Raw genomic sequence first — 22,924 nt, 5'->3', positions numbered from 1 at the left:
CCAATGGTGGATTTAGTTCTCAGTGAAAATGTTACTAGTTTGTTTTTCAGGTGATCACTAATGATCATTCCTCTTCCTTGTGGGATTATGGCTGGACTACATTTATCTTCCTTCTTTACATTTAAGTAGGACTTTATGATTGGATTTCATCCAATGGAATGTGAGTTGGCCTAGCCAGTAAAATGGATTTCAGCAAAATGGGAAGTGGAACAGATCCTAGGGGTCCCTTACTTCATTGTTGTACAGATGTTTCACAAAAATCACTAAAATTTTATTCTTCTGTTGGTAGTGGATAAACAGAAGGAGGAGGCCTAGTGTACACAGGAGGAAGTTGAAAGAATAAAGGCCCCAGTTGAGTTTCAACTTAAACATGGGCATCATTGCTCCTTAGACTAAAGAGATGGTTTTCTATCATCTGGAGTGAAATCCTCCCTTTGACTACTAGACATTGAGAAAGCACATTGCAGACCAGAATCCCCACTTTACAGGGCTTTTAATCATAAAGCATCCTAGAGGGTTGGAGATAGAAATTACAAAGAGAAAGGTGAATCTTTCCCTCCACCGTCTTGCCAATCATTTCCCTCCACTGACATAACTTCCTGCAGCTTGCAATTCTCTATTTTCCCTGTGCCTTCCCCCCCCCCCGCAAATCTATTATTTTATAATAGCACAGATTTAATTTTATTGTAATTTTAGATTTATTTCATTCTTGTGCAGAAATATCTGGTCACCTTCACTGATCCAATTGTTTTATAGTCCTTGAACATGTACTATATTTCTCCCAGAAATTTTTGTTAAAACTATTGATTTTAACCTGGAGTCTCTGCTTTCAACTCTAGATTCCCTATATAATGATTCATTTTTACATGGCCTCAACTGATATCAGTTTCTCAACATTATCACTATTGACATTTTGGGTCAGATATTTCTTTTTGGTGCAAGGCTGTTTTGTGATTGCAGAATATTTTGCATCATCCCTGGCTTCTACCCACTAGATGACAGTTGTAACGCCCTTCATCCTTGTGGCAACCAACAGAGTCTTAATATCATCAAATGTTCCCTGAGCAGCAGGATTATGCTGCTTCAGAACCACTAGCTTAGCTATAGACAGCTGCCTTCCATTCAACTCCCCCAAAGAATGTATTTGTACAAAAAATAATGTGAATTGTAGCTTAAAACAACAACAACAAAAAACCCTAAGCGTGATACTCTTAGTGTTGCTTTGTTTACTGCTGACTTTCACCTAATATAACCTGGCTTGAGTAAGCGACCACAGGTCCATAAAAGACCCCATGAAAAGGTACTTCTGCCTTGAGCTCTCCTAAAGCCAAGATTCGTTTTATAGATCTTAGTGGTTCAACCTGCAGAAAGGAGAAGAGACATGAGGAGGGGTCAGACAAGGAAAGAGCAAAATTAAATAATATTTCAGCATTGTGTATCCAAACCATGAGACTAGCATTGCACCTATTTTCTGGTTTAGAAATTCCTAATAGTAGTAGTAGTAGCAGCTGTCAATACTAATAGTAAGAATAATAACCTTCGTTGCATTATTTTTATGTTCCAGTCACTTGCCTAAGTACATAGGTAACATAATTTGATTTTTACAATGAACTTATATAAATGAGGTAACTAATAATTATAAGAGGTTAAAAATTTGTCCAAGTAGCAGGAAGAGTCCAATGCTAATTCCAGACAGAATTGACTGAGAATGGATACAGGCTCATGTTACAGATACCTGCATGCATCCAAGTTTGGGAGGTAATTGGAGAGAGAAGAAAAGATATAAGAAAATAATATCTTAACGTTTTCTTGTGTGTTTTAAGCTTACCTAACTGGACTGTATTGCTCAGATAAGTGTGGAACTGATATGAACTAGACTGAATAATAAATACATTGATTCTAGCAAACTTATATCTAAAACTTTGGAATTACTTGATAAGTTAAGATGGGGCATCTAATGGGAAGGATGGTTCAGGTAAAAGTTTGGCACCAAAAAATTAGTGCAATAAGAGCCTCACTAATTCTTACAGTATCTGTCACTCTTCTCCTATCTATCAAAGTATCTTACAATCAAATTTCAGGTGTTTCTTAAGTTTTTAGTGTCTATGCCCATCCCTGTGCTGTGCTATGTTCTTTCTACCTTGCCCTGTGGGGGTAGTGCCTCATTGTACAAAATGAGATCCCTACACTTACTGATTTCATGGAGGGAGCCACGCTCATTTATTAAAAAATAAAATATACTACTATGTAGAAAGAGAGGCACCATATATTTGAATAGTGCAGTATAAGAATAAGAAAAAAATGATTAATTCTGCCCTAGGAACTCCAATGGTTGTGAAAAAATTCTTTCTGGGAATGGGATGTTTACTTTGTTCAAGATGTACAGCTGTACTCTACGCAGAAGGCAGGTGTATGAGGGCAGGGAGCAGTAACAAACTCGGACTCCCTCTGCTTTTATAACTATATTATCAGCACCCTCTACTTATTTGTCATTTAGCTATCTCTAGGATATAGATATGGGACTATGATTCTTCTTGATCAATTATAATATTTAACTAACTACAGGGAGGAGAAAACAGTTCTCATATGATTGATCAACAGAAAAGGCCCCATCCACCTTTCTCAGCCTCCATTTTGTCAGTGTCTTGATTGTCCTCCCCTTTTACTTTCTCCCTACTCCCACCATGTATAGAGCATATATGTGGATTGAGGTTTGCAAAATAAGTTGTTTACTAGTAGGGACAGGACTATGGTCGCACATGTGGGAAACTAATAAGAGTGAAGTAAATATATGTTTTTGTATGAAATTGAGCATAACAAAATTGAGTGATAAACACCTTCACCAAAACAACTTCTGGTTATCACCTCAGAGGTGAACAACTCCTGGCAAACAACCTCTGGTTATCATTTAAGAAGCAAACAAGTCCAAGGAAAAGAGGATAAAAGCAGAACTCCAGAGCAATGCCATGAGTGGTCCGACTGGGCGCTCGGGCTAAGACCCTCTGCGAGGCTCTGAGCGAGACCCTTTGGAATGATTCTCCGGGACGTTCATCCGAGTTATCTGACAAAGTCCTCTGGGAGGTGCAAGACCAGCTCGCCTAAGACCCATCGTGGGCCCAGTCACCTCTCCGGGACCAGGAACCTTCTCCATCCTTATTGACTCTGGGACTTGGTTCATTATTAAATTCTATTCTACTCTATATAACCTTCTGTGCTTACCAGAGCACTGGCCTCTGGAAAGACATTGGCTCCCAAATAAAGCTGTGTTACTCACTCTATCTGAACCCATGTGTCAGGACTTTGTTCCCTACTTGCGTCACGAGTACCACGCAGGGACATAGGGCCCTACTGAGGGGTTAATGTTCTCTTGACTTTCAGGAAGAGACTGAAATATGGCGACTGCCCTTCCAGGTGCTTGCAAGACACCACCAACAGTCTAAAAATAAATAAATGAATAGAACATAGAGGTCACCAAAGGGGCAAGAAATGTAATGCTCATATTCCCTTTGATATTTTCAAATCCTCCCTTCCTACTAGGGTGACAGCTGCCTGCTAAGGATTTTTTGTCTTCCTCTTTTTATCATCAGCCTTTTCTGTGGATCCAAATCTCTGTAGTTTTAAATGCAAGTGTAAAGCTATGGTCAGATCCTAGCCTTAATGGATTAAATGTTTTTGTGAAAATTCCTTTACTTTCATTGTTACATGCAGGACCCTAGAATCTTAATGATTTCCTTGAAATTATATTTGCTACAATTATCACTCCTTATAATCAGGTATCCAATTCATACTTCAGAAAGGTAGCTTAAGTAAGTAACCTTTAAATTTCCTTCCAATCCCCAAATTGCATAATTCTATATGATTTTCTCTGAAAAGGAGGGACTCCAGGGGATGGAAAGGGGTGAGGTGAGCAGGAAAGCATTTACATTTAATCCCCCATAATTTTCTCTGGATAATGATGACTGAGCTAATCTGTATCGTAAAGGAAGGAAAAGAAGTCATGCTTTCATGCCTCAAGTGAAAAATTATGGCCTGGTTTAAAATGGATATAACAGAATGTGACCAAGGTAATTATAGTGTTTACAATCAAAGTTTCTCTGTAAATATCATATTTGCATATATAGTTTTATTTTTTTGTTTTTTGTTTTTTCCCAAGAGAGACCATTAACTACTCAGATGCTTTCTTCAATTCCATCTAAATAATTTGTTATTTGGAGAAAATGCAGCAATTTAAAAAATGATGTTCTTTGAACGTAAAAGCAAATCTGGCAGAGACTGAAGGTTTAATATTGGTTCATTTGCTTCGGAGATTGAGGAAAGCTGTTTCCTCCCACCCATACCTTATTTAATCTCCTAGTCTTTAAAGAAAATATAATAATTTTCATTATATTTCTCAGATTGTTATATTTCTCAGAAAAGTTTGAAAGTTAGAGACCTAGGAATCCTTACACACACACACACACACACACACACACACACACACACACACTTAAAATTATATATATTTTTTGACAATTTAAAAAATTTTCATGAAAACAGGAAAGAAATAAGATGCATGAAAATTCTGGGTCATTTTCTTAAGTCATTTGTACATGAGAAAATTATGAACAGCGAGGTGTAGTTTCTTGATTTCTGAAATTTCTTGATTCAGAGTTCCTAATAGGCCCATGTGTGTTCAAGGAAACATGTTACCCTTTCCTTCACATTGTTGTTGAGAATAACTGCTGTTACGTTCTATTTTTGGTTTTACAGACAGTGCCTTCAAAAGTTTTAAGACAGGTCATATTAGTATAAGTGTTTTTTATATGAATTATAGCTTTTGTCAGATTCTGAAGTCACCCTGAAAACTAAATATTTAAAAATCACTCTTCTAGGGGCTGACCTGGTGGCTCAGGCGGTTAGAGCTCCATGCTCCTAACTCCGAAGGCTGCTGGTTCGATTCCCACATGGGCCAGTGGGCTCTTAGTCACAAGGTTGCCAGTTGGATTCCTCGAGTCCCGCAAGGCATGGTGGGCAGCACCCCCTGCAACTAAGATTGAACACGGCACCTTGAGCTGAGCTGCCTTCTGGATGGCTCAGTTGTTGGTTGGAGTGCGGGCTCTCAACCACAAGGTTGCCAGTTCGATTCCTCCACTCTCTCAAGGGATGGTGGGCAGTGCCCCCTGCAACTAAGATTGAACACGGTACCTTGAGCTGAGCTGCTGCCGAGCTCCCAGATGGCTCAGTTGGTTGGAGCATGTCCTCTGAACCACAGAGTTGCCAGTTCGATTCCTCGAGTCCCACAATGGATGGTGGGCAGTGCCCCCTGCAACTCGAAACAGCAACTGGACCTGGAGTAGAGCTGTGCCCTCCACAACTAAGACTGAAAGGACAACAACTTGAAGCTGAACAGCACCCTCCACATCTAAGATTGAAAGGACAACAACTTGACTTGGAAAAAAGTCCTGGAAGTACACACTGTTCCCCAATAAAGTCCTGTTCCCCTTCCCCAATAAAATCTTTTTTAAAAAAATCACTCTTCTAGTAAAAATTATATGGAGTTGGAGATCACACTTAACTGGATTTATTTCCTGTTTCTGTTGTTTACTACCTTTGTGGGTTTAGAAAAAAAACACTTAACTTCCCTAGGACTCTTTTTTATTAGTCCCTAGGACTAGTTTATGAAAATAAACTAGATGACAGAGCTTATGTAAAACCCACATACAACACCTTCCTTGTCTGCCAGTTTCCCCATTTCAATTCTGCCCTTCTATAGTTACAGAATTTGTCATCTTTACCTTGTAGGTAGGTGTCTGGATGGAATAAAGACTTTATTTTCCAGTTTTCTTGATGTGGTTAAGGAGAAGTGGAATTGTGGTATGTAGCACATGGAAAGTTTTAATGACGCATATAGCTTTGCCTTCCTCTCCTCCTCTTCCCTTTCTCTGACCTGCTGATTAGAATGTGTATATACCTATATGCTACCCAGAGCTTGAGTAGGAATCTTGAATCATGAGTTGGAAGGTTCATGAAGAGACTCACAGAGCAACAGGGTAAAAAAAACTTGAGGTTCTTATGATCATCAGCTTCCACTTCAGTCCTGGGGCAAATATCTGACTTTATATGTACGTATTTTTTAAAGCTGTTATAGTTTTGTGAATTTTGTCATTCATAGTTGAAATTAATCTTGGCTGATATAGACACTTTACCAAAAGACTAATAGATATAATGATTAGCAGATCAAAGAACTATATTTACAAAACTTCAAATCTACTTTTTATTAACTGAATAACATTTTGCTCAACTATTGTTTTCCTTGGTTTACTCATTTTTAATTAGGACTCATAATCTCTACCTCACATAAAGTATTGAAAATTAAATGAGATAGTGCACATGTAATGTCTTGAACTGGGACCAGCAAACTAAGGTATCTGGACCACGTCTAACTAGAGAGTCATACCCTTCTCCCTACTTGTTTGTGTAAATACATTTTTATGGGAAAACAGGCACATCCCTTTGTTTATGTATTGTCTTCAGCTTCTTTCAGGCTAGGATAGTAAGGTTGAGTAGTTGTAACAGATTCCTAAAATATTTATTGTCAGGCCTTTTACAGAAAAGGTGTTTTTTCTGATCCCTAAATGAGAATATGGGAACTGATGCTTTGATTATGTATTTTCTCTCTATGAAACCATTGTAGTAAAGAGTCATTTTGCTTGGAAAGCAATTATTTCACTGAATAACCTTCAATTGGACATGCTTAGGAATGTTTTTTGAGTGATGGGTATGGCATTTTACTCATCCAGCAGTGTTTATTTACCTAGTATCTTTGAAGCATATGGCATACATCTATGTAAGGAGCAGATACAGATTACATCTCAGTTTTCAGCCTTACAGCAGAGAATAACAGATTGGTCAATACAAGATGAAAACCATGATCCATGTATTTCTGCTGGTGCCTGGGGTCCATGTGACTAGTCTCAGCCACTCAGATACCAACCATATCCCCTCGCTACCAGCATCCCCAACTCCAAGAACAACAAAAGCAACCTTTTGTCATAAATTACATTAACAGAATAAACTTCTTTGGTGAAACAGCTACAGCTTGTCTCAAGCCCTTAAGCACACAGAACCACTCTTATTAAGCAAAATAATTCAAGGGTTCAGAGATTATCTCCTAGGAGCTGGCCCAAGGATAGTCCAGCTATTGAATGTTCAAAGTTTGAAGGACCCAGGCTTACAAAGTCAACTCTTTCTTACCCACCTCTGAATCTGCAAATATACTTGTATCTACATCATTGATTCTTCCTTGCGGTACAGTGGAGTGATCTTACTTACTTCTTCAAGTAAGATTTAATTCTCCATCTCTTGTTTTTACCTCAACACAGATTTCATTCATCTATGACATCTCTGTTTCTTTAACTTTTCTTTTTTTGCTATGTATTCCCAAATCCAGTTGTTTGTGTGTGCAGGGTGGGGGACAAAATTATATGTATTTTCCTTTAGCTACAGTCTTATTTCCATCCTCCTTTTCTGTGATCAAGTTGCTTGAAATGTATTTTTATATTGGGTCTCTATATTTCTTCATTTTACATTCATTCTTCTTCACTTACTGCTCAAATGATGACATTCCAGAGAAATTACTAGTGGTTTCTTTGTTTCTTAATCCAAGAGAATAACATTTCATGATTGTTCTTATATCAGTGTGATTAAGTCTCAGCCACCCTCTGGATCAGAAGTTTCTTTCTTTGGACGTGGTAATAATAATTTGTATAACAACATTCATGCATTTGGAAATACTGATTATATCTTATGTGTCATGTACTGTTCTGAGAACTAAGTATACATTGCCCAGTAGACAAAGTCCCTATGCTTAGGTAGCTCATAACAACCAGAACCATTTTTATTCACCTAGCACTTACTCTGAGCAAGGAAATGAACATGAATTATATAACTCCCTTTAATTTGTGCAGTGCTCCATGAGAAAGCTATCATTATTATCTCCATTTTACAGAGGAAAAAATCTTTAGTTAAGAGAAATTAATAACTTTACCAAGGCTTAACTAATTATTCAGCTTAAGACTTGATCTATTATTCAACTTAGGACTTAAGTCCATGCACTTAAATTTCTTTAAAAAAATACTCCATATTCTTTATCCTCAGTTTTCCAAGTACCCTGTTTCCCCAAAAATAAGACCTAGCCAGACCATCAGCTCTAATGCGTCTTTTGGAGCAAAAATTAATGTAAGACCGGTTTTATATAAGACCCGGTATTATATTGTATTGTACTATATTATATTATATTATATTATATTACATTACATTACATTATATTATACCCAGTCTTATATTATATTAAAATAAGACCGGGTCTTATATTAATTTTTGCTCCAAAAGATGCATTAGAGCTGATGGTCCGGCTAAGTCTTATTTTCAGGGAAACACGGTATATAGAAAAACACTATTTTTTTTCTTTTTAATTTATTGGGGGGACATTTGTTAGTAAAATTACATAGATTTCAGGCGTACAATTCTGTATTACATCATCTATAAATCCCATTGTGTGTTCACCACCCAGAATCAGTTCTCCTTCCATCACCATATATTTGATTCCCCTTACCCTCATCTTCCACCCCCCGCCCCCCCTTACCCTCTGGTAACCACTAAACTATTGTCTGTGTCTGTGAGTTTTTGGAAAAACACTAATTTGAATAGTGTTTTCCCAGCTATTTATGAGCTTAGTCTTTACTTATAACTTCTAGGTACCTTACAATGGTGATTCTTTTATGTGTTCCTATGTCCTCCCAAAGAACTTACCTTAATTGTAGAATTTACCAGAGTGCAATTTAATGGTATGTTTATTAGTCTATATTACCCGATAAACTGGAATTTATTTAATAACTATGTGGCTGGCAGTTACTGAAATAACTTTTTTTTTAAATGAATGAACCAATGGTTATCAGTTTTTTTTAAACAATACTACCCTCTCATATTTTCAAAAGAATGTTTTACTAAGTTTCCTTCCTTTTTAGCTATTTCTTCAACGATACTCAAATGATATTCATATGCTCCTACCTGTAGGACACAATGTGTTATTTTTTCCCTTCTGCAAAGTGTTCTTTTCATATCTAGTCCAGCTCTTGAAATTCTTATCCTTCAAGGCTTCTCTCAGACATGTACTCTGCTGTGAATTCTTCAGTAACTATCAGTTGTTTATGTAGGCACTAACATGTTATTTCTTATATTTTATTTCCTCTGGTTTCCTTTCGTAAGAACAGTGTCTTATGTTATTATCTGTAAGTAACTGAAGTAACTGAAGGCATAACCACTGAAATTTAGGACACAGATGGTTATAATCTACATATTATTTAATCTATCTTTTAAAATCGATTTGTTAAATATGTGTAAAAATTAATCAAAGGCTACTTTAAAGAAATTAAATACCAAACAAAGTAGAATTGAGTTGCTTTTGATAAATACAGTTGCCTCTTACCCTACATTCCTACGTCCCTGTACCTCACTGAAGAATCAACATTTATATCCCTGAGATATTCCCTTTGACAACAACACTTACATTATCTGCTTACGCAGTTGTTGCTTATTTTATCAATCACAGGTATTATTTCTTATTTGATAGTTGAGGATTTGAAACTATTACACAAACTCTTTAAATATTTGATTAAGAAATGTTTCCCAATATTATTTTTAAATGTTTCCCAGACTCAAGTTTGCTAACCTACCAAAAAAAGTGATTATTTTTTCCTGATGGTGTTAAAGGATGTTTTAAATTATTTATAAACACATGTTAGAAAGACAGTTTATCATGTTGTAAAAACCTATCACTAATTAATAAAGATTAGCCACTTTTTCTGAGATTGATGAATTATTTCCAGTTGTTTACAGAGAAACAATACAAGCAGTCAGTCATGTCCTGGCAAATGGAATAAATGACCCATTTAAATAAATGTTTTCAGTTGTGGAAGATTTGGTACCTTCCAGCACAGGTGCACATCCATTGTAAATTCATAAACAATTTTAAGTGTATTAAAAAAAAGAGAAAGACAAATCAAAGTAAGGTGAGATCAGGGATAACATGCTTATACCACCTTTTCTTTTCTTTTATGTTCTATATAAAAAGTAGGCAATATTTAATAACCACTGGATCATATTCTGCATTCATTTTGCTTATTTAAAATCTTTTTTATTCAATATTGTGATATTACTTTCACAAATTATAAAAAAAAAAACTTTTAGTTTACTTTCTACTTGTTTGCAGAAGAGTGATTTAGAAAGTTTTTAAGAGGTTGGCACAAGATCTTTGGAATCAGATGGTTTTATTTCGAATCCCACTTCTACAGTATACTATGCTCATCGCATTTTATCTAATCTCTAGAAGTATCACTTTCTTTATCTACAAAATAGAGTTAACAAAAATTAGATTTTTATGACAAGAGACTCAGCTGAAGCAATGCATATAAAGTAAGAATATCTGGTAAAAAGAAAGTTCTCAAGAGTTAAGTATAATTATTATCAGCACATTTGTTTTTTAATTACCATTATTACAAACACTACAGTTTGCATTTATGCTTTAATGAATGGCCAATGATTGTATTTGTCTTTGCTGATGTAATACACTTAATACAATGGCATAAATTGATTATATTCATGAATTGATTGTAATGATGGCACTAAAATATGTGGAAGAAAAGTCACCTATTGTTTTATTTATATGAATATCATAAGAATGATGTCATTGTTCTATGGCAGAGTAAGGCTAAAATACATCCCTGCACAGGTAGATATACAACCAAAGCTATATCTGTAGATTTTTTTTTTTGCTTATTTTCAAACATTCTAGCCTTACAAATCAAGAAATAAATGAACCTTAGATAATACTGATATAAAAATAGCAGTTCAATAATTACATCAAATGTACTGTTCCAATGCAAGGTGTTATTAGTAAGGGAAATATGTATGAGGGAGGGACAGTATATGGTAATCTCTGTACTAATTGTTTAATTTTTTGGTAAATTTAAAGCTGTTCCAAATATAAAGTCTATTAATTCAATTTAAAAATATTGTTTAAGAAGTGTACATTTAAAATTGATAATATATATGAAGAACATTAAGTATATGCATATATTTCAAAGGATATAAACTTTTAATGAATCCCTCTTTTTAGGAAACACTCAGAAATATAAAGCAAAATAATTCAGAAATATTTATTATGTATAATTTTAATAGCTGTAAATAGAAAATACACAGTCATTTAGATATTTAAGTAAACTATTTTCCAAATAGAGAATGTTAGCCAGACAACCAAATTGTGCTTAAGAAAGTTTTTAATTGTCTGGGACAATGTCTATGGTGAAATTTTAAATAAGAACATTTTTGCTATAATACTACATATATGTATAAAACATTATAAAATAAGTATGAGGGGGGAAAAACCTTCTAGATAAATGGGTAGTCAGTAAAAGTAACCATAATGCGTTATGGACTTGATGTTTGCTAGCTATTGTTTTAAAGCTGATTTGATAGCAATATATTTTCTCAAAAATGTAAATTCTTTGTATGTAAAACATAATATCCCTTATTTACAAATGAGATATTAAATAAATAAACCAACATCCAAAATCATAGCTTTTAAGTGCCAGAGCTAGGATTTAACCTTTGACTCCAACATTCATGTTTTTAAAAAAATTAAATAAAATAATTAGTGTCTTCCTCTAGATTGTGCTATTGTGAGAAATTTTTAAAAGCAGATATTGGAAATTTCTACAGTGAGACTGTATTTAATAAATATAGAAAAAATGGATCAGAGAAAATGTATAATTGATTTTCTTTTATTTTATGTGTATGCTTATTTTTGTAAGAAAGTCCTTCAAATTTTATTCAAATATGCTGTAAATTTTCTGATAATGTTTAGATATTACAATTTCTACTCATTGATGAAAATTTTGATTTTTTGCAAATTATTTCTAGTGTTGGAAAATATACTCACCAACCTGAAAAGGTAAATGTAATATAATAGTAATTGCCTGATTAATTACCACTAGGAATCCACAATTTCTAGTGTTTTAAATATTTGACTTTTCTCTTTTCTTTTTTTATATCATTATCTTTCATTCATCAACCTTCATTTTTATAAAATACTCATAAATCTATTGCAAAGCTCCTGCTGTCAAAAGTAAAATTCATGTCTACCACAGAGTTTTTATGTGGAAGTGAATAATAACATGTTGATAAGGGTTTGGAGAAATTGGAAACTTTATTCATTGTTGGTGGAATGTAAAATGGTACAGCCTCTGTGGAAAAACGTTTTGGCAGTTCTTCAAAAGTTAAACATAGAGTTACCACACGAGTATGACTTAGGTATATACCCAAAAGAATGTAAAGCATATGTCCTCAGAAAAACATGTTAATTACAACAATATTTATAATTGCCAAAAAGTGGAAATAACTCAAAGGTTCATCATCTGATGAATGGCTAAATACACTATGATATATGCATGTGATGGAGTATTAGTCAGATATTAAAAGAGGTAAAATGCTGATACATACTAAACATGGATGGACTTTGAAAACATTACGCAAAGTAAAAGAAGCCAGGCTATTTATTATGATTCCAATTACATGAAAGCTCCCGAATAAGTAAATTCCTGGAGCTAGAAAGTGTATTAGTGGTTAGCAATGGATAAGGGAAGATGAAAATGGGAAGTGAATGGTAATGGGTACAGGCGTTCTATTGGGATGATGAAAATTTTCTGGAGTTAATTGTTGTGATGGTAGTGCAACCTTATGAGTATACCAAAACACAAACTGTGTTGTACATGTTAACACAGTGAATTTTATGATATATTAATTATATATAAATAAAAATTAAAATTTCCACATAGCACTAGTTTGGGGTGTGCAAATATTATAATTTTTAAGAATGTTAAGTTTTTTTTTTAATCTTTGATAACACAAACCTAATTGTTTGTTACAGTTCAGTGCAAACAACATACACTGTTCTAGGTATTTTAAAATCAGCGGTGGAATGATTATGGAACCAAATTATAATCTGAGATTTGCATATAACTTCCATAACAAACAGATCTTGAATTTAGAGAAGCTTTGAACTCTGGGGCAAGCACCAGATCTATTTTTATGTAGGAGTAATGTTGCCACCATACCTGGCCACCAAGAAACACTAGAACATACTGCCTAACCTTTGTAACCAATGATTATAGCTGGGAAACAGGAAGATGACCTTATTACTATTTTTCTTTTCTTTCTAAGTCTCAAAAGAGTTGTCCTAATAGAGGAATATTTATATTATTAGTTGCAATGGAATCTGGAATGTATAGTTCATAATTTTCTAGACTCTGCCACTCGGTGCTGTACTGGAATTGGGAAAAAATTGAAGTAGCTAACATTAGCTATTAAAAATACTTTGAACCTTCACAATTGAAAGATTGAAATAATTCTTGAGATAGAAGTCTTGCCTCTCATAATACTAAATATTATAATTATCATTCTTATAGTTGTAATTAATCTTTGTTTAAAGTTATGCTTGATAAAACAATAGGAAAATAAGGACTTAATATTAATTACCAAAATTTTGGAAAATTATTTTTCTCCTTTCATTCTAAAATTCCACCCATGAAACTTCTTTGATTCACCTGGTCATCTTAATTCTAACCAGTGTAATTTTTATTAAAATTGCAATAGCCATCCTTATCTGTGGGGGATGCTTTCCAAGCTCCGTAGAGTATTCCTGAAACTGAAAAATACAGAATACTATATACATTATGTTTCTTCCTATATGTACATACCTATGATAAAGTTTAATTTATAAATTAGGCACAGTAAGAGATTATCAACAATAGCTAATAATAAAATAGAACAATTATAACAGTATACTGTAATAAAAGTTAGGTGAATGGAGTCTCACCATCTCAAAATATCTTGCACTGTATGTGTTTTTCTCTTGTGATGATGTGAGATGATACAATGCCTATGTGATGAGATGAAGTGAGGTGTAATTTTCCATTTAACATGTTTAGACTGTGGCTGATCACATATAACTGAAACCGTGTAAAGTGAAACCAGAGATGGAGGGGGGATACTGTATTGTAAGAGCCTCCTAATTGATACACCAGCTTCAGTTTCTCCCTTGTGATCAGTTCTGCAGATTTAATTATTTCCTTCAAGATCCTAAAATTCCCCAATGGGAAAAGGTCAAAATACTATAATATCCACGCTAAGATTACATTGTTTGATCATAACCTAATACTTCTCATCAAATCTATCAACTTGTCTTTATTTCTCCACAAAACTTGTATAGCCTGTGCCTGGAATTCTTCCCTAATCACAGGATAAAATTGTGCATTTCTCTGCCTGGAATCCATTTCCTCATTTCAGAAATGTGACCCATTTTTCAGAACAGCTAAAATGTGTGCTTGATTATCAATTTTTCTCTAATGTCTCCAGAGAGTTGCTGTTCTCTGCCGTTTTCTTATTCTGTGGGACTTTTCTACACAGCATTTCTTAAATGTCTTCAAGGCAAAAACAACATAGTACTTAACTTTTTATTTCCACCTATCAGTATTTAGTCTGACACACATCGTTACTCAATAAGTTGTTTTAATAAAAATATATAAACATACGAATAAACACATGGATATGTAATTTAACTTTCCCATCACAAGTTTTAAGTAATTTGTTTTTGAACATTAGCGTACAATCCAATGTCATGCTTTCCATTTGTACACTTTAGTAAAGTTAAAGTCCCATTTTTTTAAAGTTTATATTGTCAGTTCTGCTTGATTTAATTTGGATTTAAACCTAATAAAAATATAACAAACTCTACAATTGTGAGGTTTATTTTAGGCCTAGCCACATTGATAGAACTATCAATAAAGTCACATTTAAAATATTGTGAGAGAGAATTAGCTTCTGAATTATATTATTTCAAATCAATAGATGATGACTATGAAAGAAAGCAATGGATTGCCATAAAAGATCTGTTTTTTCTCAGGTAACTTCTCTGACCTACTATTAGAAATGAAGGTAAAGAATTATTTTAATTTAAGAATTTGCTAAATAAAAAATGTACACACACTCAAACGTATATGCACGGGAACTCACTTGGCAGTACTTACTCTTTATTTTTAACCTCAGAAATGAGTCTTTATGTCATACATGGCCCTGGGTGACTTTATATCATTTTAAATGAGGCCTTAGAGATATAAAGTACCTACAATAGGAGCCTATAAATTAGTGCCAGTAGGGCCTAGAGAAGCACCGACTCCAAACATATAAACTAGTAAAATTGGACTTCATTAAGTTTTTGGTCATCGACTATCAATAATAAAAGATAAAATTAAATTATAATTCCACTAGATATCTTACAGTTTTATCTCAGAAGCCTCAAAACGAGTACTAAATGCTTAAAATGCAATATCTTTACAGTCAAAATTTGTGCAACAATCTATATTAGAAATGGCCAGCCGTACCAGTAAGTTGAGTGCTCAGAACTGAAGTCCCAATAAAACAGTTTGTATCATGATCTTTAAAAATGATTATTTTCAAAAAAAGCCCTGAGGCCATCTTGTGGTTACCAGCTGCTTCCAAATCCCTTCACCTTTCCCCTTATCCCCAACCCCCCCCACACACCCATCTAACAACTCTCGGTTTTTTCTTTGTGTCCCCAAAACTGTTTCTGATTAGTTCATTCACATAGTCTTTTCTTTAGATTCCATATATAAGTGAGATCATATGGTACTTGTCTTTCTCTTTCTGACTTATTTCACTTAACATAATGTTCTCTAGATCCATCCATGTTAATGTGGGGAAGGTATTCAATAATGTTGTAAAGATTTTGTTGGGTATCCGATGGACATGCGTCCTATTTGGGAGACCACCTCAGGGATACTGTGGATACCTGATCATGGCATTGTACACCAGAAGCTAAACATTAATGAATGTCAACTATAATTTTATATATATAATGTGATGGTTCAGTGTGAGGTCGGAGGGATAGTGGATGGGGGGAGGGGGGTTCACAGTGTGAGGGATATAAATGATGAACGTCTAAGTATTACTTTGTCTTGTACACCTGAAACTAATAAATAATTAAATAAAAAAAATTATTTTGTTTTACTTATTTAAATATATTTTGCATTTTTCCTAAATAAGAGAGGTTTTTTTTTGTTTGTTTGTTTTATTTTGTTTTTAATTTTTATTAAACTTATTGGGGTCACCATGGTTAGTAAAATTATATTGGTTCCAAGCATACATTTCCATAATAACATCATCTATATATTGCATTGTGTGTTCACCATCCAGAGTCAGTTCTCCTTCCATCACCATTTACTTGACTCCCTTTTCTCTCTTCTACCACTCTCCACCCCCCTTACCCTCTGGTAACCACTAAATTGTTGTCTATGAGTTTTTGTTTCTTTGTTTGTCTGGTTCTTTTGTTGCTTTCAGTTTTATATCCCACATATGAGTGAAGTCATATGGTTCTCAAATTGTTCTGTCTGACTTATTTTGCTTAGCATGACAATCTCAAGATCCATCCATGTTGTTGCAAATGGCACTGTTTCATCTTATGGCTGAGTGATATTCCATTGTATATATGCATCACATCTTCTTTATCCAATCATCTATTGAAGGATACTTTGGTTATTTCCATGTCTTGGCCACTGTGAATAATGCTGCCATGAACATAGGGGTACATGTATCTTTATGGATAAATGTTTTCAGAATTTCTGGGTAGATACTCAGAAGAGGGATTGCTGGGTTGCATGGTAATCCCATTCTTAATTTTTTGAAGAATCTTCATATTGTTTTCCACAGTGGATATGCCAATTTACATTTCCACGAGCAGTATATGAAGGTTCCTTTTTCTCCACAACCTCTCCAAAACTTGTTATTCCTTGTCTTGTTAATACCATGTTTCCCCAAAAATAAGGCCCAGCTGGACAATCAGCTCTAATGTGTCTTTTGGAGCAAAAATAAATATAAGACCCAGTATTATTATATCATATCATATCATATCATATCATATATCATATCATATCATATCACTTTATATTTTATGTGTATTATACTATGTTATATTATATATATCTTATCTTATCTTATCTTATCTTATCTTATCTTATCTTATATTATATTCTCGGTCTTATAGTAAAATAAGACCAGGTCTTATATTAATTTTTGCTCCAAAAGACGCATTAGAGCTGATGGCCTGGCTAGGTCTTATTTTCGGGGAAACACAGTAGTAGCCCTTCTAACAGGTGTGAGGTGGTGTCTCATTGTGGTTTTGATTTGCATTTCCCTAATAACTAGTGAAGTTGAGCCTTTTTTCATATACCTGTTGGCCGTTTGTATGTCTTCTTGGGAGAATGTCTGTCAGGTCCTCTGCCCATTTTTGATTGGATTGTTTGTTTTTGTTGTAGTTGTTGAGTTGTATTTTGGACATTAGCCCCTATCAGAGATGTTGTTTGCAAATACCTTGTCCCATTCAGTTGGTTGCTTTTGTGTTTTGCTGATGGTTTCTTTTGCTGTGCAGAAGTTTTTTAGTTTGATATAGTCACATTCATTTATTTTCGCTTTTACTTCCCTTGCCTTTAAGTTCATAAAATCCTCTCTGAACCTAAAATCGATAAGTTTAGTACCTCTGCTTTCTTTTATGCAATTTATTGTTTCAGGGGTTATGTTTAGATCTTTGATTCATTTTGAGTTAATTTTAGTACATGGTGACAGATTCTAGTTTCATTCTTTTGCACGTGGCTTTCCTATTTTCCCAGCACCATTTGTTTTTCCACTGTATCTTTTTGACTTATTGCTATAAAGAATTTTTCAATGGAAGAATAAATAAGCTGTATGAATGAAATAAATGTAATACATTTATAATAGTGAAAATGAAGAATGTTCAAATATCCGTCAATTGGGCAATAGTTAAGAAAATTTTACTCTATGGAGTATTACACCTATACTTTTTTAAAAGATCATATTTTAAGTAGCTCAAATCATTACTTTTCAAATATAACATGAACCTACTTGATTTGATCTATTAATTAATAAGGGGAAAAATAAGTTTTTAAAAGGGAATTCAGAGGAGAATCTTAAGAAACCAGACACACAGGTGGAAAATCACAAATGTTGAAATGAATTTTTTACTAGATACAAATTGGCTTCCCACTTGGTGGTTGGAGGTGGATTTGAATCAACTGTACCTCTGCTAGGGGGAAAAAAAAAATATATGTATAAATATATAATAAAGTATATATTATATATTATATATAAATATATAAATTATTATATATAAATATATACATATATGATATTATAGAAAATATCAACTATCAATATAATATATTGTTAAATGATAAAATATCAATTTTAAATCAATAAATAATAAAATCAATAAATCAATAATCAATAAATAATAAAATATCAACAAATAATAAAAATCAAATAATAAAAATCAATATAATATATAAATATTATAAATATTCAAAATAATCAAAATAATAAAAAATCAATAAATAATAAAATATCAATGTAATATATAATATATAAATTATTATATATAAATATATAAATTATATATATTATATATAAATATATAAAATATATATATATTTTAAAAAATATAATATATATATATATAATTTACATCTCTAGGGTTGCAAAGGCTTCCTGATGGGAGGAAATTTCTAGGCTACATCATAGGAATAGGAAAACCTGGCAGAATCCAGTAGACTCTTTGATTTAAGGTCATTGTTGGGAATGCATTGAAGCCATCGCAGTTACAGACTGTAAGGATGAGTACCTGAAAAGAGAATGTTTACCAGAGAGAGAAGTCCAGAGAACTGCAAGGGCCCCTTCTGAGATTTCTGCTGAGTATGAATCAGGGGTTGTAAGCAAGAAAATTACCTGAGTCTGGGAAAAGGAGAGGGTAAAAGGAACAGAGAGAACAATCTCAGGAGTGCAAACAGAGCTGGGAAAACTTCATTTCCTATCAGCAAGAGTGGAAAACATCATTATTCAGGGGACATTGGGTGGAATAATTGGAAGGACTTTACCAAAAATTAATCAAAGACCACTGATCTCATCTAAGAAAACTTAAAAGAAAACATGAAAAAACAGTCCCAAACAATTTATCTAAATTAAAATATACATATAAAATATTACATATAATATATCTATATCTATATCTATCTATCTATCTATATGCAACATATTTGGCTTCCAATAAATATGCAACATATTTGGCTTCCAGTAATATAAAATTCATAGTATCAGGCATTCAATTAAGAAAAAATACCAAGAATTCAGAGATACAGGAAAATATGACACATAACGAGAAGAAAATCAATATTGGCAAATACTGAAGGTGTATTAACAATGGTAATGTTTGGATATGTTTAGAATTTAGTCACACTAAAATGTAATAAAAATATGATCTCTATGTTCAGACATTGACAAATGATTGTATATTAAGGAGAGATATGAGAGAAATAAAAAGGCCTAAATAAAAGGAATTCTCTTAAAAGCACAAGAGAAAAGCAGTTAGTTACCTACAAGGGAGCTCCCATAAGACTATCAGCCAATTTCTCGACAGAAGCTTTATAAGCCAGAAGGAATTTGCAAGAAATATCAAAGTGATGAAAATAAAGGACCTAGAACCAAGATTGCTCTACCTAGCAAAAATATCATTTAAAATCAAAAAGCAGATAAGATCTTCCCAGAAAAGAAAAAGCTAACCGGTATTACAAGGAATCTTAGAGGGATTTCTTTAAGACAATCAATCAATAAATAAATAGCAATAACTACATATATATATTTACTTATTTATTTATTTTATTTTTTATTGGGGAATATTGGGGAATAGTGTGTTTTTCCAGGACTCATCAGCTCCATGTCAAGTCTCTGTTTTTCAGTCTAGCTGTGCGACAAAGTGGTTGTTAAAAAGTAGTCATGGGGATGTAGGGTACAGCATGAGGAATATAGTCATTAATATTGTGATAACTATGTGTGGTGTCAGATGGGTGCTAGATTTATCAGGATATTAGATGGGAGGGGAGTGTGGGGGCAGGGTGAAAAAGGTGAAGGGATTAAGAAATCAAATTGGTAGGTACAAAATAGTCATCAGGATGTAAAGTAAAGCATAGGGAATATAATCAATAATATGGCAATAACTATAGTTCGCAGTGGATACTAGACTAATCAAGAGGATCACTTCTTAAAGTATAGAAATATCTAACCACTACATTATACACCTGAAATTAATATAAAATAATACTGAATATCAACTTTAATTGAAAAATTAAAAGGGAGGGACAAGGTGAAGGGGAATAAGAGGTTCAAATTTCCAGGTATAAAACAAATAAGTCATGGGGATGTAATGTATAGCATGGGGAATATAGTCAACAATATTGTGATCGCATGGTACAATGTCACATGGCTGCTAGATTTATCAAGGTGATCACTTAAATACATAAATGTTGAATAACTATAGTGCATACCTGAAACTAATATAGTATTGTATGTTAAGTATATTTTAATAAAAATCTTTAAGAGAGAGATCTTCTCATTATTCAAATATGGAAAGGGAGCCATGGCACCTTAAACTAAATAGACAATATCATCCATCTCATCACTTTAGGCTTTATATACCTATTTTAAGGATGTACAAGAATAGCATGTAATTGCTTATTATCACGAACTTTAATTTCAGTTACATTGTGAAAGTTGAAAATAGAGCAATTTTCTTTTCTACCTGCCATCCTTCTTATTTAATTGAACTGTTGTATTCTGCACTATCTGCATGATTTTATAATGAAACTTCAAGTGCTATTATTGACTTTGTAGGAAAATAGTTTTAAAAATCATTGACTGCATTTAATGATTTTCAGGACAAAATAAAATGCGGTCTGATTTAGTAAAAGATTTATTGGTCTTTTTTATATGTCAATCACTTTCATAAATGTCTTAATATTATCACATGTGATTCTTACAAAATTCCATAACATAGGGCATAGTTGTCTCAGTTTTACAGAAAATACCTCAGGTTTCTATAGATTAAGTAACATGCCTAATATTTAACATCTAGTTAGTATTTATAAAATTCATGTCATGTTTGTCTTATCCCAGAGTTTAAGTTTTAATAACCTTAATGCTGTTTAAATACCAATCCAAAGGAATTACCACAGGACTTTAAGGCAGTTTTAAAGTATTCGCTTTAAAATGGAAAAATGAAGATCTGGGGTATTAGACATAGTTATAGTCTGTCCTTCAGCATAGGTTAGAGTCTAATTTACCATGGGTCATGTAAAATATCTAGAAATAAAAACCATCCTAGGGCTATAAAATAAAACGTGACCTTTAAAATCCAATATTGCAGACAAACAACTTTTGCCTCTGGAGGCTGTTGAAGGACAAAATACAGATAGGAAAGTTCACTGTCAATTTTCTAGTGTACATATCACTTCTTATAGTCAGGGCAGCGGCCCCTAGAATTAAGAGCTTATAGTTGCTGAAATTAAAATGCGTTTTCTACATTTCTGAGGCTTTGGAAAACCACCCAAACTTCTATACTTTGCAACAAACAGAAACCAGCAGCCTCTAATAGTGGTCTCACAATGAGGAGGATTAGTTAGAGATTCCCTAATGCTCTCTTGTCCATTCTTTGTACAATTCTTCCCCCCTCTGAAAAAACAAATGCAAAATATTAGGTTTCAAGAATAAAAAATCCTTACATTAAAAGAACTCTAAATGAAATAACTACTGAGAGCGGCACACAGAGAATCTAGTGCCTATACTTTGAATCCTAATTTAAGGAATGCAGTTAATGGCATTTCCAAAACAGCCATTGAGATAATTTAACAGAGGAACCGATGCATAACGCATGTTTGCTTAAGTTACCTCAACACACTTTCATGAGATTGATGAAATGTTTTACTCAAAAGCTATCATATTAGTGGGCATTTGATAATTTTTCTACATGCAAATTTTAGGCATATATCTTGAAAATTTTAGTTTCAGAAAGTCCAGGACGAGTCCCAGGAATGAGCATCTTTGACAAGCACAACAGCTGGTTCTTATGTCTATGTTAGGGAACTACACTTGGAGAAAAATTTTCCTGGAGCAGGGAATAGGCAGATAACTTCTTTTGACTAGTTAAATATAGCCAGGTATAGCATTATAAATGCAGCATTAGATTTTTTAAAATTAGGCATTTTTTTCAATTAGATAAAATTTTATGTCATAATCATAAAACCCCATCAGTGCTGTTTTCACCAAAAAGGTGACCTTATGTACCAAGCTGGTCAAATTATTAAGTTAAATAATTGTAAACCCACTTGATAATTCCAGCTAACTGCAGATGTGTATACAAAGTGTAGACATTAGAAAATGGCTAGAAGCTTGTACACACCCTATTAAAATGGAATGCCATTATTAAAGATAAGCTTATTGTGTTCAGCATACCTTCTTCCCTGTTATTTGAAGTAAGTGGGGGTACTAAATCAACATGTTAAACTATTTTGTTGAAAGATGCCACCCATACCTGTGAAAAGTTGTGCATCTTAAAATCAATAAAATATAATATAATCATTAATATTGATTCATTAATTACCATTGATTCATTAGCATTGAACTCACAGTTAAAAGCACTATAACTCAGGTGGAAAGAAGCTTATCTAGCACATAGTTTCTCCATAAGACAAATCACCACTTTCTTAGTTTAGGAATATTAAATGGCACGTCGGCACTCATTTTAAAAAGTTAAATTATCAACAAAACAAAAAAGCAAAAAGTGACACTAAATAGATGGTAAAATGGACACATTTACAGTATGAGAGCTGAAATCTAAAGGAGAAACATCACCTTTTTTTAGCCTTACCTGTGAATGTATGTCTGCATCAGGAGACTTAGATTTTTCACCACT

At 33.4% G+C, this 22,924-nt stretch overlaps 1 protein-coding gene across 1 annotated transcript in view; it reads right to left on the bottom strand.

Moving 5' to 3' along the window:
* Positions 1–3,316: 3,316 nt before the first annotated feature.
* CYLC2 (cylicin 2) overlaps positions 3,317–22,924 on the bottom strand; it is a gene marked incomplete at both ends in the record, with an annotated part of 66,462 nt that continues 46,854 nt past the window's right edge. The window contains one exon of the mRNA XM_081066700.1: positions 3,317–3,436. Within this exon, the coding sequence (XP_080922826.1) occupies positions 3,317–3,436 (120 nt within the window). The remainder of the gene's footprint in view (positions 3,437–22,924) is intronic.

The sequence above is a fragment of the Rhinolophus hipposideros genome, assembly GCF_964194185.1.
Source record: "Rhinolophus hipposideros genome assembly, chromosome: 11".
Classification (NCBI taxonomy): domain Eukaryota; kingdom Metazoa; phylum Chordata; class Mammalia; order Chiroptera; family Rhinolophidae; genus Rhinolophus; species Rhinolophus hipposideros.
The sequence above is the reverse complement of the archived record's forward strand: the minus strand, read 5'-3'. Positions and strand labels throughout refer to the sequence as shown.